At 39.8% G+C, this 16,002-nt stretch overlaps 1 protein-coding gene across 7 annotated transcripts; it reads left to right on the plus strand.

Annotated features, from left to right (window-relative positions):
* The first annotated feature begins 1,773 nt into the window (after positions 1-1,773).
* On the plus strand, positions 1,774-11,435 carry LOC113122505 (uncharacterized). Of its 7 annotated transcripts, none has more exons than XM_026293904.1 (20): positions 1,774-1,877; positions 2,222-2,307; positions 2,546-2,828; positions 2,975-3,120; positions 3,261-3,543; positions 5,196-5,341; positions 5,496-5,778; positions 6,065-6,210; positions 6,365-6,647; positions 6,860-7,005; positions 7,172-7,454; positions 7,744-7,889; positions 8,054-8,336; positions 8,546-8,691; positions 8,858-9,140; positions 9,337-9,482; positions 9,604-9,886; positions 10,096-10,241; positions 10,409-10,691; positions 11,007-11,435. In XM_026293904.1, the coding sequence occupies exons 1-20, from the start codon at positions 1,840-1,842 to the stop codon at positions 11,182-11,184; spliced, it is 4,017 nt and encodes a 1,338-aa protein (XP_026149689.1). In that variant the 5' UTR covers positions 1,774-1,839; the 3' UTR covers positions 11,185-11,435. The 7 variants fall into 7 exon arrangements, with proteins under 7 accessions (XP_026149689.1, XP_026149693.1, XP_026149694.1 ...); XM_026293905.1 differs by having other exon boundaries at positions 1,791-1,877; positions 2,212-2,307; XM_026293908.1 differs by lacking the exons at positions 10,096-10,241; positions 10,409-10,691.
* Positions 11,436-16,002: the final 4,567 nt, after the last annotated feature.

Below are 16,002 nucleotides of genomic sequence, written 5' to 3' on the forward strand. Positions count from 1 at the left end.
TGCTGTCTCGACGCACTTCGTGAAAATACTGGTAGATGGTCCCATGGAAACGGAAGAATTCCCTGTGTTGGGGAATGATGGAGACATGGAAATATGCGTCCTTCAGACCTATCAACGTGAACCAGTCGCCTTGGTGAAAGCACCGCAGGAGCTGGGACGTCGTTAACGTGAAATCTCCGGACCTGCATTGATTTGTTGAGACGTGTCAGATCCAGGACGGGCCTCATCTCTCCTGATTTCTTGGGAACCAGGAAATAATGGGAATAAAATCCACAGGCCATATTCACCGGTGGAACAACTTGTATATCTGTTAGCAACAGAGATGTGCGACAGCTCTTTAGGTACTTGACGAGGCAAGTGTCTTTTCCCCCACTGAATGGTGGAGGGGGCCATGAAAACTGAAGAGTATGCCCACTGTGGATGAGCTCGTCCATCCACCAGTCCATCTTGCGAAGTCTGCGCCACTGTGGATAAAAATCACAGAGAGAGGGCAAGTTGTCATGTGGAGCCCCTCTGCCTCTCTCTGTGACAGCCGTTGTACGACTCTGCGCTGTCAGTGCACCCAGAAGCAGACCAGAGGTAATCCATGGAGAGCCCTGCCCGAAAGGGATGATGGGACATTGAAATATCAAGGATGTCTGGTTTTCTATCCGTTGGCACTCTCTTGTGGTCAAATCAAAGATTAGCTGACAGACGGCCCAAACGAGACAGCTGTGTGAAGGGAGTGTGCTGATTGGCATGCTCGCTCAGACTAGACGGTATGTGCTCCGCAGCGTGAGGGCTGCACTGTGTGGGAAATGTGCGTGAAACAGCCACGGCTGCCTTATGATGAACCTCCGCCTTATATATGGGAGCTGCGGACACTCGGGTTTGGGCGAGGGGGGCCCACCCCGGATGGGCGTAAATAAATTTCTCTTCAGTGCGCAGGCGCGAAGAGGGGATATGACCCATAGCGATAGCCCAGAGGGCTGCGCACCAATGAGACAGAATGCTCAATGTGTGCCTGCTACTATGCCCATAAAATGTGCGACAGTCCATTATTCCTGAAAGGCAAAAAGAAAGAAACATCACAGTTACTATTACATTACTACAGCAACGAGTCAGTGTGTGTGTGTGCAAGGCTTGTTTAAATCTGACTGGACGACCGGAGCGTAAAGCCCGCCACGTTGCAGATAAATGGCTGTGATAGACCTGGCTTTTTTGAGGCCGGAGCAAAAGACTCCCTATGGCAGGGGTCAAGACCCACATTCTTTCGCTAAGAAAGGAGTGGGTCTGGCTGGCCAGACTAGTTGCGGTAAGTCATTGACAACACTACTTTTTAACTACTTTATATGACTGCTCTAACAAACAACACTGCAAAACACATACACACTATCTCACACTCCTACTATCTTACTCATTTACAACGCACCTTTAAGTACTCTTAACCATCACAACTGAATGCCTAGCCTCAAATCTTACCCTAAACCTAACTTGAACCAAATTCTAACCTTAACCAGAAAACCACATTAACCCTCAAAAAACCACAAGAAAAAGTGAGCACTAAGTATATACACAAATATTGATACAAGAAACAACCACAGAGCAGTAGTAGCAGTTGTCTTCTCATACATCTTGCAAATGAGCTGTATTAAACTGTATTTGATCACAGCTTCAGGGAAACATAATATTTGAAGACTTTGGGTGTGACCTGAAAAGATAAGCTATTGATATTTGAAGAGGGTGTGGATTGAAATTAAGTAAATGTACTAAAACAACACTTCACCTGTCCAGGATGTTCATTAATTAAACAGCTGTCAGTCATGCTCTGCTGAAAAGTATATAATAACTGTTCTCTGCATGAAAGTAGACCTCCACTTCAACTTGAGAGCGTGCAGGTAGGTCAGATGCAATGATCGGCATGCTATTGGTTTTATTTTTTACCATATGAATTTTTTAACACAAAAACTACATATTGGTAATGAGCAGATACAGTAGTAATCTTATATGGGCGATATACTGATAAAACAATATTTTTATTTGTGTACAATTTCAAATATGTGGGTAATAATGTAATTTGAAAATGCCACAATATTAATGAATTAATTCTTGGTGGATTAACAAAAAAACAACAAAACGAGTGAAGGGATTATTTAAAACAGTGTCTGCATAATATGTGTGTATAAGTATACGCATAGGTTATTGGATTAAACTTCAGTAACATTTTATCAGTGTCCCACAGAAAGAATACAAACTTTCAGCACAGGACGATGTCTCCAGCTGTGGTCCTACTCTGTTTGGCTCTTCTAGGAAAGACATGCTCTGTTGGTGAGACTATTCTTGTAATTGGTTCAAGAAAACTGTTTTAATGTAAATATCAATTTAAATATGTAACAGATGAGAAAATAATAATGAGAAACAGCTGATATACATGTTTAAATTCTACCTAAAAAACCAAGAAAGGTAACTCTTAGTACAAAGTAGTACAAAGATAGGTAGTTACAAAATAGGTAGGTACAAAATACTCACGACTTTTTTTAATGCCAAATTTTACAACTTCATCCAGAAACTAATATTGCCAGGGGAGGAAAAGTGACTCAGTCTTCACTGTTTGGACCTGGTGTCCCTGAAAGAGCCATTGATGGAAATCGTGCCAGCAACTGGGTAGAGAATTCCTGCACTCACACAGTAAATGATCAGAATCCATGGTGGAGACTGGACCTGCAGAAGACGTATAAGGTCAACACTGTCACCATCACCAACCGAAAAGACTGTTGTCCTGAAAGGCTCAATGGTGCTGAGATCCGCATTGGAAACTCACTCATTGATGATGGCAACTCTAATCCCAGGTAAAAGCACTTTAAATCTTGCCATGTGCAAACATTTAACAGTAGCTGTGTCAGTTACATCACTTTTTATTAATGTACAACTAACTGAGAGTTCTGCAGAGTGTCTATATAGTAACATTGTTATATTTTAATTTCTTTCCCTTCAGATGTGCTGTGATCTCATCTATCCCAGCTGGAACCTCCCAAACCTTTGAGTGCAAAGGAATAGAAGGACGATATGTAAACATTGTGATTCCTGGAAGACAAGAATACCTGACACTGTGTGAGGTGGAAGTTACTGGTCAACCATCAGGTAACAGTGGTCCAATTCATTATATATGGCATTAATAATGGCCAGTAGATGATTTTGAGCAACAAATGTTTTATGGGTTATTGAAAATTTCTTCAATTAACAAATTTTTCTTCAATAACAAATTTTATAACTTTGTCCAGAAACTAATATTGCCAGGGGAGGAAAAGTGACTCAGTCTTCACTGTTTGGACCTGGTGTCCCTGAAAGAGCTATTGATGGGAATCGTGCCAGCAACTGGGTAGAGAATTCCTGCACTCACACACAAAATGATCGGAATCCATGGTGGAGACTGGACCTGCAGAAGACGTATAATATTGATACTGTCACCATCACCAACAGAAAAGACTGTTGTCCTGAAAGGCTCAATGGTGCTGAGATCCACATTGGAAATTCCCTGACTGATTATGGCAACTCTAATGCCAGGTAAGTCTTTAAACACATGTAATGTGTTAACATTTAACAGCTGTTACATCATAACAGGTTAAACGAAATTAGGCCATTGGTTACTAGTGTTATGTTGATGTCAAAATTATGACTTTGAAACCAATACCTGCCTATTCATTTCAATACCACTACTGAAATGATACCATGAAAAAAACTAAACCATCAGGAAAACTCACGGAAGAATAGATGACCGAACATGAAGCTTAATAAACACAAAACAAACAAAGATTTTGACTATTTCAGTGGAGAATGTGAAAAGAGGCAATAAAATAAGAGTGAATTATGTTAATCACAATGACAGCTAAAAAGTTAAATTAGAGCTTAATTTCCTCATCAAACTCTTATGGTGTGATAGATAACATTTCATTTGACTTAGGAAATGATATCTATCACATTCACTAATCACTACCACGGGACGTTTAACCTACATATATATCAGGTAATGTAATAAAAAGTCTTATTACATGCAAACACGCAGTCCATTTAGTCTCCAGCTGGTTGTTACTGTAAATGTAAATATCACGATAACATCCTGTACTTCATGGTGCTTAACGTTTTATTATTTTTGTTTAAGAAATAATTGTCTGTCATTCCTTCCCTCAACACACAATAATTGGCAAAGGGAGGCAAACAGTTTCACTGGTGAGACTTTCAGCAGTGTATGTAACTTAGGGGACAACTTGCATTTGGCAAATTATTTTCCCACTGGTTTGTGTTGCAACCAGAAGTTATGTCTGTAATAGTTTCAACTTTGGGCCATCAACTTTGTTTTCAATACAGTTTAATGTACTGGCTTTTTCATTTACCTTCATTTTTTTTCTTAAAATCTCCAAGGCCAGATGGGTGTTACCACACTAGAGTTTCATGTGGCCTTAAGAGTTAACCTAGTTAACTTAGTGTTAGTATGACCGAATATGTTCAGGGTTGAGCTCAAAATATTCAAGGCTGAAGCCCTGAATGATTATGTATAACGATGCCATTGACTGCTGCTCTCTCACTCCTTAAATTGCTTGTACAAGCTGACACATCTGTTGGAAAAGTACTTTGAAAAGTTGGACATGTTGGCTCTCTTGGTTTGTGTAGGTTTGAAAGGTCTTTTACCGACGGGCTTTGCAGTGTCCATGCCCTGACTGTCGGCTAAATAAGTGAAATAATATTTCATTTCACTTCATGTGTCTTGTTTACTAACCATAGATGGTTGGAAAGTTGCTGCCATGCCTTTTTTTAACCATGAGAGCTGCCTGCAGCTTACATAGAGAAGCAGGAGAGATAGAAAACATGCCCACGCTGCCTAGAGTGAAGCAGAGTGCTGCACACAAACAGCACTGGTCTCTGCTTAATGTCAAGCTAACTTTGGATATACAGCCCTTATTAAAACTGTTGTTCAAGTACCAATATTTATAAAACAAGATATTGTGCCATTTTTAACAGCAGGATATAGTGATACCATTCTAGTATGAGCACACTGTGCAACACTATAGGTTACCTATAGCCCTATAGGTAATTTCTGACAAGAATCAATATTTTCCCATATGACTGTATCCAATGACAACTAACTTGGAGTTCTACTTCTACAAAAGCTCCAGTTTCTGTAGAGGAACATTTTTATATTTTAATTTCTTTCCCTTCAGATGTGCTGTGATCTCATCTATCCCAGCTGGAACCTCCAAAACCTTTGAGTGCAATGGAATGGAAGGACGATATGTAAACATTGCGATTCCTGGAAGACAAGAATACCTGACACTGTGTGAGGTGGAAGTTACTGGTCAGCTTTCAGGTAACAGTCTCAACTGGTAATAGTGGTAATGTCCAGTAGATGATTTTGAGCACACACTCACAGAAAGGATTTCTTTAGTGGGTTTTGTCAAAGAGACATATATTGGGGGCTTCAGCAATAGATCTTCAGTAATACATTTTATAACTCTGTCCAGAAACTAATATTGCCAGGGGAGGAAAAGTGACTCAGTCTTCACTGTTTGGACCTGGTGTCCCTGAAAGGGCCATTGATGGAAATCGTGCCAGCAACTGGGTAGAGAATTCCTGCACTCACACAGTAAATGATCAGAATCCATGGTGGAGACTGGACCTCCAGAAGACGTATAATATTGATACTGTCACCATCACCAATCGAAAAGACTGTTGTCCTGAAAGGCTCAATGGTGCTGAGATCCGCATTGGAAACTCCCTCAATGATGATGGCAACTCTAATCCCAGGTAAAAGCACTTTACATTATATGTTAACATTTAACAGACGTTATGTCATTTACACAAAATTAATTGACCTGATAGCTTTATTTCAGACATATTTAATATTTTTAGCCCCCAGCAATATAATCAGCAGTATCACAACTAAATGCGATTTCTAAAAAGTGTCTGTAGCGTAACATTGTTACATTGGAATGTAGCAGCAATGGCATCATCCATAGCAAATTACAACTTACTATTAGCTACAGAGTGTCTGTAGATTAATAGTGTTTGATTTCTATTTCTTTGTCTTCAGATGTGCTGTGATCTCATCTATCCCAGCTGGGATCTCCAAAACCTTTATTTGTAATGGAATGGAAGGACGATATGTAAACATTGTGATTCCTGGAAGACAAGAATACCTGACACTGTGTGAGGTGGAAGTTACTGGTCAACTTTCAGGTAATAGTCTCAACTGATGATTTGTATCGGTCAATGTATCCACAGTAGATGATTTTAAACAAAATTTTCTTTCATGGGTTTTGCCAGTCAGAATATCATGCTTATACCACTTCCAGAAAATATGTTCAGTAACAAATTTTACAACTTCATCCAGAAACTAATATTGCCAGGGGAGGAAAAGTGACTCAGTCTTCACTGTTTGGGCCTGGTGTCCCTGAAAGAGCCATTGATGGAAATCGTGCCAGCAACTGGGGAGAGAAATCCTGCACTCACACAGAAGAGGAACAAAATCCATGGTGGAGACTGGACCTCCAGAAGACGTATAAGGTCAATACCGTCACCATCACCAACAGAAAAGACTGTTGTCCTGAAAGGCTCAATGGTGCTGAGATCCGCATTGGAAACTCCCTCAATGATGATGGCAACTCTAATCCCAGGTAAAAGCACTTTAAATCATGTTTTGTCTTAACACCAGTTCCAATTAGTTACAGGAAAGTGACCACTAGATAGCTTACTTTCCAATTCCAAAATGAATCAATACTTTTAACTACAGTAGCATCACCATTATTTAATAACTGCACAACTGCCTGTGAGATCCACAGAATGTCTATAAGATAACATTGTTATATTTTGATTTCTTTGTCTTCAGATGTGCGGTTATCTCCACTATCACAGCTGGGAACTCCCAAACCTTTGAGTGTAATGGAATGGAAGGACGATATGTAAACATTGTAATTGCTGGAAGAAAAGAATACCTGACACTGTGTGAGGTGGAAGTTACTGGTCAGCCTTTAGGTAACAGTAATTCAATTGGTAATTTGTAGCATTTAGGAAGTGCAGTAGTTGATTTTGAAGATATACTCGGAAAAAAAAAATTAGTAGGCTTAACAAAATTAAAAATGTAATGCTTATGTGCCTTACACAAAATATCTTCAAGAAAAATTTTTTACATTTTGTGCAGAAACTAATATTGCCAAGGGTGGAAGAGTCACTCAGTCTTCGCTGTTTGGGGATGGCATTCCTGAAAGAGCCATTGATGGAAATCGTGCCAGCAACTGGGTAGAGAATTCCTGCACTCACACAGTAAATGATCAGAATCCATGGTGGAGACTGGACCTCCAGAAAATATACACTGTTAACACTGTCACCATCACCAATCGAAAAGACTGTTGTCCTGAAAGGCTCAATGGTGCTGAGATCCGCATTGGAAACTCCCTCAATGATGATGGCAACTCTAATCCCAGGTAAAAGCACTTTACATTATATGTTAACATTTAACAGACGTTATGTCATTTACACAAAATTAATTGACCTGATAGCTTTATTTCAGACAAATATTTAACATTTTTAGCCCCCAGCAATATAATCGGCAGTATCTACAGCTAAGTGCGATTTCTAAAAAGTGTCTGTAGCGTAACATTGTTACACTGGAATGTAGCAGCAATGGCATCATCCACAGCAAATTACACCTTACTATTAGCTACAGAGTGTCTGTAGATTAATAGTGTTTGATTTCTATTTCTCTGTGTTCAGATGTGCTGTGATCTCATCTATCCCAGCTGGGATCTCCAAAACCTTTATTTGTAATGGAATGGAAGGACGATATGTAAACATTGTGATTCCTGGAAGACAAGAATACCTGACACTGTGTGAGGTGGAAGTTACTGGTCAGCTTTCAGGTAACAATAGCACATCGGGTGATTTCTATCACTTAAGGTGTCCAGTATATAATTTTGAGCTATCACATAATTTGTTCAGTGAGATTTCTTCAACGAAGACATTTATTGCTTATGCGACTATATCTTACAGTTTCTTCAGTAACAAATTTTATAACTTTGTCCAGAAACTAATATTGCCAAAGGAGGAAAAGTGACTCAGTCTTCACTGTTTGGACCTGGTGTCCCTGAAAGAGCCATTGATGGAAATCGTGCCAGCAACTGGGTAGAGAATTCCTGCACTCACACTCAAAATGATCAGAATCCATGGTGGAGACTGGACCTCCAGAAGACGTATAAGGTCAATACTGTCACCATCACCAACAGAAAAGACTGTTGTCCTGAAAGGCTCAATGGTGCTGAGATCCGCATTGGAAAGTCCCTCGATGACAATGGCAACTCTAATCCCAGGTAAAAGCACTTTAAATCATGTAATGTGTTTATCCTTTAATGATTCCTATGTCAGTTACAGGAAACTAGTCCACTGCTTATCTCAATTTACGATAAGAATCAAAAATTTCCCTTATAATAGCATTATCAGTACCCAATTACAACAAACAGTGGATTCTAAAGAGTGTCTGGAGTGTAACATTGTTATAATTTGATTTCTCGGCTTTCAGATGTGCTGTGATCTCATCTATCCCAGCTGGGATCTCCAAAACCGTTGAGTGCAATGGAATGGAAGGACGATATGTAAACATTGTGATTCCTGGAAGACAAGAATACCTGACACTGTGTGAGGTGGAAGTTACTGGTCAGCTTTCAGGTAACAATAGCCTCAATTCATGATGTCGAGCATTTAAGGTGTCGAGTAGATGATTTTAAATAGATATTCACAGAAGAATTTCTTTAGTGAGTTTTAGCAAATAACAATATGAAATGATTATGTGCTTTCACAAATATGTCTTAAAAAATGTTTTAACTTCATCCAGAAACTAATATTGCCAGGGGAGGAAAAGTGACTCAGTCTTCACTGTTTGGACCTGGTGTTCCTGAAAGGGCCATTGATGGAAATCGTGCCAGCAACTGGGTAGAGAATTCCTGCACTCACACAGTAAATGATCGGAATCCATGGTGGAGACTGGACCTGCAGAAGACGTATAATATTGATACTGTCACCATCACCAACAGAAAAGACTGTTGTCCTGAAAGGCTCAATGGTGCTGAGATCCGCATTGGAAACTCCCTCAATGATGATGGCAACTCTAATCCCAGGTAAAAGCACTTTACTTTATATGATATGTTAATTTATTTGAAATAATGTCCTTTATAAGAAATTAGTCGACTGGATATATTTTTCAGACAATAATCAGTGTTGTCACTGCAATGATCCATACCTAACTACAACTTACAATGATCTACAAAGTGTCTGTAGAGTAATAGTGTTCGATTTCTATTTCTTTGTCTTCAGATGTGCTGTGATCTCATCTATCCCAGCTGGGATCTCCAAAACCTTTGTGTGCAATGGAATGGAAGGACGATATGTAAACATTGTGATTCCTGGAAGACAAGAATACCTGACACTGTGTGAGGTGGAAGTTACTGGTCAGCTTTCAGGTAACAGTAGCCTAGTACACATAAAAAAAATTCTTCATTGGGTTTTGTCCATTTAAGATGTGTTATGCTTATGCAGTCACTGCAAAATTTCTTCAGTAACAAATTTTACAACTTCATCCAGAAACTAATATTGCCAGGGGAGGAAAAGTGACTCAGTCTTCACTGTTTGGACCTGGTGTTCCTGAAAGGGCCATTGATGGAAATCGTGCCAGCAACTGGGTAGAGAATTCCTGCACTCACACACAAAATGATCGGAATCCATGGTGGAGACTGGACCTCCAGAAGACGTATAATATTGATACTGTCACCATCACCAACAGAAAAGACTGTTGTCCTGAAAGGCTCAATGGTGCTGAGATCCGCATCGGAAACTCACGCATTGATGATGGCAACTCTAATCCCAGGTAAAAGCACTTTAAATCATGTAATGTTTTTAGATTTGACAGTAGGTGTGTCAACTACAGGAAATTAGTCCATTGGTTATCTTAATTTCCTAAAAGAATCAATACTTTCCCTCATAATAGCATCACCATTATTCTAATTTCAACTAACTGTGAGTTCTACTGAGTGTCTGAAGTGTAACATAGCTATATTTTAATTTCTTTCCCTTCAGATGTGCTGTGATCTCATCTATCCCAGCTGGAACCTCCAAAACCTTTGAGTGCAAAGGAATAGAAGGACGATATGTAAACATTGTGATTCCTGGAAGACAAGAATACCTGACACTGTGTGAGGTGGAAGTTACTGGTCAACCATCAGGTAACAGTGGTCTCATGGCTGATTTGATATTTAAAGTGTCCAGTACACTGTTTTGAGCAGATAGTGAGAGAAATATTGCTTTTGGTTCTTTTGTTTCATCATGACATGTAACATTCATGTGCCTTCTGCAAAATATCTTTAATAACAAATTTAACAACTTTGTCCAGAAACTAATATTGCCAGGGGAGGAACAGTGACTCAGTCTTCACTGTTTGGGCCTGGCATTCCTGAAAGAGCCATTGATGGAAATCGTGCCAGCAACTGGGGAGAGAATTCCTGCACTCACACACAAAATTATCAGAATCCATGGTGGAGACTGGACCTGCAGAAGACGTACACTGTTAACACTGTCACCATCACCAACAGAAAAGACTGTTGTCATGAAAGGCTCAATGGTGCTGAGATCCACATTGGAAAGTCCCTCGATGACAATGGCAACTCTAATCCCACGTAAAAGCACTTTAAATCACACTATGTGTTAATTTATTAGAAATTATGTAATTTATAAGAAATTAGTCCACCGGATATCTTTATTTAAAAGATATTTTTTAAATTATTTAAAGAAAATAATCAATGTCAAAATATTGTCTTGTGCTACATATTAACACTGGTCAGTTATAGAAAATTAGTCCAGTAAATATCTATAATTTCCACACAAGCTCATATTCTTTCCTACAATGGCCTCATCAATATCCAGTTACAACTATTCTCGATCTGTGCATAGGTGTATTAATGTAACATTTGCTTTTGTTTCTCTGTGTTCAGATGTGCTGTGATCTCATCTATCCCAGCTGGAACCTCCAAAACCTTTGAGTGTAATGGAATGGAAGGACGATATGTAAACATTGTGATTCCTGGAAGACAAGAATACCTGACACTGTGTGAGGTGGAAGTTACTGGGACAGAATCAGATGATTCCTCTGAGTTCGAGCCTTGTGGCTAAGTGAAACATTAGCTCAAAGTCATATGCTAATATCTTGATAATTTTAAATCCTGCTTTATCCCTGTTTCTGCTTATTTTCTTTCAATATGTTTAGAATTGGTAAGACTGTCAAAATTCATTACGGTCTGTTTGACAGTTTCTGCTGATATACAATACACAGCAATTCAGAACATATTTTGTCTGCATTTTTTTTTTCAGGCTGAAATACATGCCTGGATGACACTGACGATAAAGTCACTAAAAAATAATAAATCCTGTATTACTTTTAGACTTTAATCTGACTTAAAATTAACTCTGTAGTCAGACCTAAAAGTCAATATATGCAATAATGTTTGTTGAAAATGGCTTGATTTAACCCGATGTCTATAACCTATTGCATCACATTGAAATAAAGGCTTTACCCTCCAGTCAATTGAAATGTTTTTAAATTGAAAAATGTTGATCTCTGCATTTATTTAAAGATTTAATGTGTCGCCTATACAGCAACCTATTAGTATAAATAGAATATAGCATTCATAAATACAGTATGTTGTCATTAGTGGTCTATTAAAACTACAGGGAGTGCTTTGCCTTTATCGGAGGCTGCCATATTTCCACAGTAGCCCAGGAAGAACAAACAAAACACTGGCTCTAGACAGGAAATCACATTTTGTTTTAGAGATGATAGCCACTGTACTTCCAACTCTATATCTCTTTTGTCTGTCTGCACAGTGCCCAGTTCACCACTGTATTAGAGTACCAATATCTCTATTTCAGGCCTATTCTACCATCAGACATTTCTACCATCAGATATGACACAGCACCCATCAGGCAATGTCACAGACAGCAATACTTCTCATTTGTATGCTTCTCTCTATCTAGAGTGGGAATAAAAGAAATGGGCTGACAGTCCAATATCCATCTAGATCATGTTTCTAAAAAACTACTATGACTTAATTTAACATTTATAACAGACAGATACCAAGCTTCCATCATTAATAGTTTCTGCCTCATTGGTGCATCTCTCTGGGCTATCACTATAGGTCCATTCCTATCCTCACACTAGCCTCATGAAAAGAAAATTGTCCACACACACCTGGGGTAGGCCCATCAAAATTGAGTTCCTCAGTCCGCATCTCCCCCATATATGCAGTGATTCAGGAGTCAACCTTGTGTCTCATTTCTTTAGGTAGAACTAGAAGCTAGTATTTTCATCTGAAGAGCAAGTGTTACTCGCATCGCTTCGAGAAGTGACAATCTGCATCTCGGTTGCATGAGATGTCTTGGGGCAGAGCATACCATTCTGGCACCCAGGGCAACTTGTGCCTTCTGAAAGCGATGGGCTTGGTCAACAAGTAGAATCTTTTACCGCTGCTATTGAGAATTGCTGGCAGACTGAAGAGGAATTCCCCTTTCTGGATTCAAACAATTCCACCTCTGCCAGGCGCTGGTAATGGAAGGTGAAGTCATGGCTGATATAAAAATGGAGGCGGCCAAAATAAAGGTGTTGGTCTCCATCTTTTAACCCACCACTGGGTGGTGGCCCTGACTATGGTTGGGTTCTGCAGAGTCCCACTACACAGCTGAGCATCACTCTTCGCCTGTGTCCTTAGGGCAGGGAGGTGACCCACTCCTTCATCCCCAAAAGATACGTTAGCAGCTTTGCTAGCTGACAGGTTCCATGAGTCATTCAGCCACCATGGCTAAAACCCTTACAATCCTGGCTAACTCTCTTCAAGCTGGAAGCTTAGCCTGATGTCAGGATGTGCAGGATGGCCTTGTCAGTCAAGAGGGTCTGTTTGGACCCCACTTCCAGGAGCTCGTAAAAGTCAGTCAGCATTTGAAGATGTGGAGAAGATTCGGCACCATGTCGCAATTAACCCCTTCAGTCACAATTAGCAACCCAGGCCTCCTCCTGCAGCTTCACCTGACCCAGTCCCGTGTCTCGCTGAACAGCCAATTTGCACTTTCCAGCAACAAGTTTGCAGGGCTGGCTGATTCATCTGCACCTGGTCCAACTCATGACTTGTGACTAATGACTAAAGACTTGTGACTAAAAATGGATTCAGCACTTGTTCAGCACTGAAAAAAAGAATGTGAAAGGTAGAGCTACTCTTTAATTCATTCAACTGATTTATGTCTGTCCATTACCTCATCGTTTCCTGTCATATTCCATAGTATTTTTTAATGTGACCTTCCATCATTTGTCTCTTTTGTTTTGATTCAGTGAGTGAGGGGTTGAGGCACCAGGGGAAATCTTCCATGTAACCAGTAGTTCTTCATGCTCCACCTAGCATTTAATCACTGTGAGACTGTTCACCATGAAAGTACATCTTTGTTCTCTGTATGTCTGTACATGTTTGTGCAAGGTTTTTATGGATGTTTGAATTTGTATTTATTGATTCATTCATTCATTAATATGTACAAATCTTCTCGTTTGTGGTAACTTCTTTACATATTTTTGGGTGCCAGCTGATTTGTGCTTGCCTATAAAATAAATCTGCATGATCAACTGAAAACAGTGTTCACAAACTGGAATTGGACAAGTAGTGTCCACTTTGTAGTACATCAAATATATGAAAAAGCAAAACCATCATAGAGTGAAACACATGTTGGAAAGACAAAGCAAAACATAAAATCATTGAAGATGATCTTTAAAGCTCCTGTTTTAGTCAGATACCACACGCACAAATGTTAGTTTTAAATATACCTTTTTAGGCAGTTTCACTATTTTCACTGTTAAGCGCACAGGTTAACAACTCAAACACATTTTCACCATACACCGAATATACAGAGGAAACATGCCCACTCTCTCTTTTTCTCTCACACACTCTCACACACTCTCACCACACACACACACACACACACACACACACACACACACACACACACACACACACACACACACACACACACACAGGGCCATCAAGGCAAGGTCAAGCCTGACAGCAGGCAGATGAAGAGCCACTTAGGAGACCTGTCTCTTGTCTTTATCCTGTTCCTCCCCTTTGAGAGTTCTATGCTCTAAGAGCATATTGATAGGGAATAAACTATGAAGTCAATTTAAAGAGAAATGAATGGAATATGTCTTAAGGTAGAGCAAGAAAGTAGATCATAATTGTGTAAAGTTTCAATTAATCACAGAATTAGTGAAAAATTAATCATGTCGGGTGTCTTTGGGGGATGCTAGCTCTTTGAAGTGCCATAATCCAGATTAAAGAGTTAAGTAATGCAAATGCAAACCATATAATCACATATGATGTCATAAAGAAAGAAGACAAATGGAAAATGAAAGAGGAAATGAGAAAATATATCTTTATAAATACTATGGTAAAGCATTCACTGCACAAAGTGCATCACAGTTAAATGCAGATATTCATATTACATTTGATTTAGAGAAAACTGTAAAAATGGAATAAATAGCTTGACCACAACTTAAACCCCTAAAATCAAAACCTTCCAGTGCACACAATGCCTAGACAAACTAGAATCCCCCATCAGAGGGGGAATTGGAGATTCTATCTATGTTCAATACTGTTGATCCTGCTCCATGAAGCAGACCGATCACCTCTGAAAACACTTGAGACCCACTGGTTCAGTGCAGATTATAAATATGCATGGAAATCAATACATATTTGTCGGGGGGGGGGGGGGAAGAACAACACAGGAAGAGAGCAAAGGCTTCAGAATGTTCATCTCCATTTATTACAGTCATTTATTCTCTTTCTCACTTTTCCCTCTGCTGCACACATGCACATACTCACCTCCCTATTTATGCACACAGACATACATGTAGACTCGTGCACAGATACAGACACATGCATGCACATAAAGAAAGAGGAAGAGGAAGAATATATCCAGATCAGCACATTATCCACTCTTTTCTCTCTCTCTCTCACTCTCAGACTGTCCCTGTGGGCTTGTGCAGTGTGTAATAGCAAGTGCACTCTAAAGATTAGCCCATCTGTATATTTGTCATTTCAGGACCATAAGAGAGGCTGGGGAGTGGTCTCAGACATAAGTTCATTCATTCATTGACTTCCATCCGAGATGTTTACAGGCAAAACCCACAATTCAAAACAATTCAGATTATTTATTGTTCTATTCCAACTAGGGCTGTGCCAAATATTGAATTTTATGTTGCATCATGATAAGATTGAGGTTGATCTTGATAAGAGTTGGCCATTTTTCTTCCAGCCAGTCACACAGCAGAAATATAAGACTGAGCAGCAAGGCACAAGGTTAGCACGTGTTTACGGTTACCACGCACTAGAACTTTGCTTTAACAACTCATTGTTTTGACAGAAAGCACAAACAACCAGTGATAATGAAAATAGCGCCGCACTGAACCAATCACATGGCTGGAAGAGAGTTCGAGCACGTCAGTTAGGTTGACGCACACAAGACAGAGCGTGGAGGAGCAGCCAGCAACAGCTCACATGTTAGTGAGGGCTTCTGTAAGTGTGTAAGCCAGTACATCAGGGGTGGGGCCAGTTAAGAAGATGAACTGAACAGAAAATGTTGACGACAACTCGTGTGTAAGCATTAATGTTGAAAACACCCAGACACAGCCCAGGACTCAAAAGATGACAGTATTAGTAAGAGCAAGGTTTCATTAAAAACAGGTAACACTAATTTTTACCACCTAATGCAGTGCCTTCCTCTTCTTCTTTTCCTTTGGGCTGCTCCCTTCACGGGTCGCCACAGCGGATCATCTGCCTCCATTTAACCCTATCCTCTGTATCCTCCTCACCCACACCAACTATCCTCATGTCCTCCTTCACTACATCCAAGAACCTCCTCTTTGGTCTTCCTCTAGGCCTCCTTCCTGGCAGCTCT

The sequence above is a fragment of the Mastacembelus armatus genome, chromosome 16 (assembly GCF_900324485.2).
Source record: "Mastacembelus armatus chromosome 16, fMasArm1.2, whole genome shotgun sequence".
Lineage (NCBI taxonomy): Eukaryota > Metazoa > Chordata > Actinopteri > Synbranchiformes > Mastacembelidae > Mastacembelus > Mastacembelus armatus.

Coding starts and splice junctions, on each gene's coding strand:
- LOC113122505 (XM_026293904.1), top strand. CDS start 1,840: ATGAAAGTAGACCTCCACTTCAACTTGAGAGCGTGCAG. Junction 7,890..8,053: donor AGTTACTGGTCAGCTTTCAG/GTAACAATAGCA, acceptor AACTTTGTCCAG/AAACTAATATTGCCAAAGGA. Junction 10,242..10,408: donor AGTTACTGGTCAACCATCAG/GTAACAGTGGTC, acceptor AACTTTGTCCAG/AAACTAATATTGCCAGGGGA.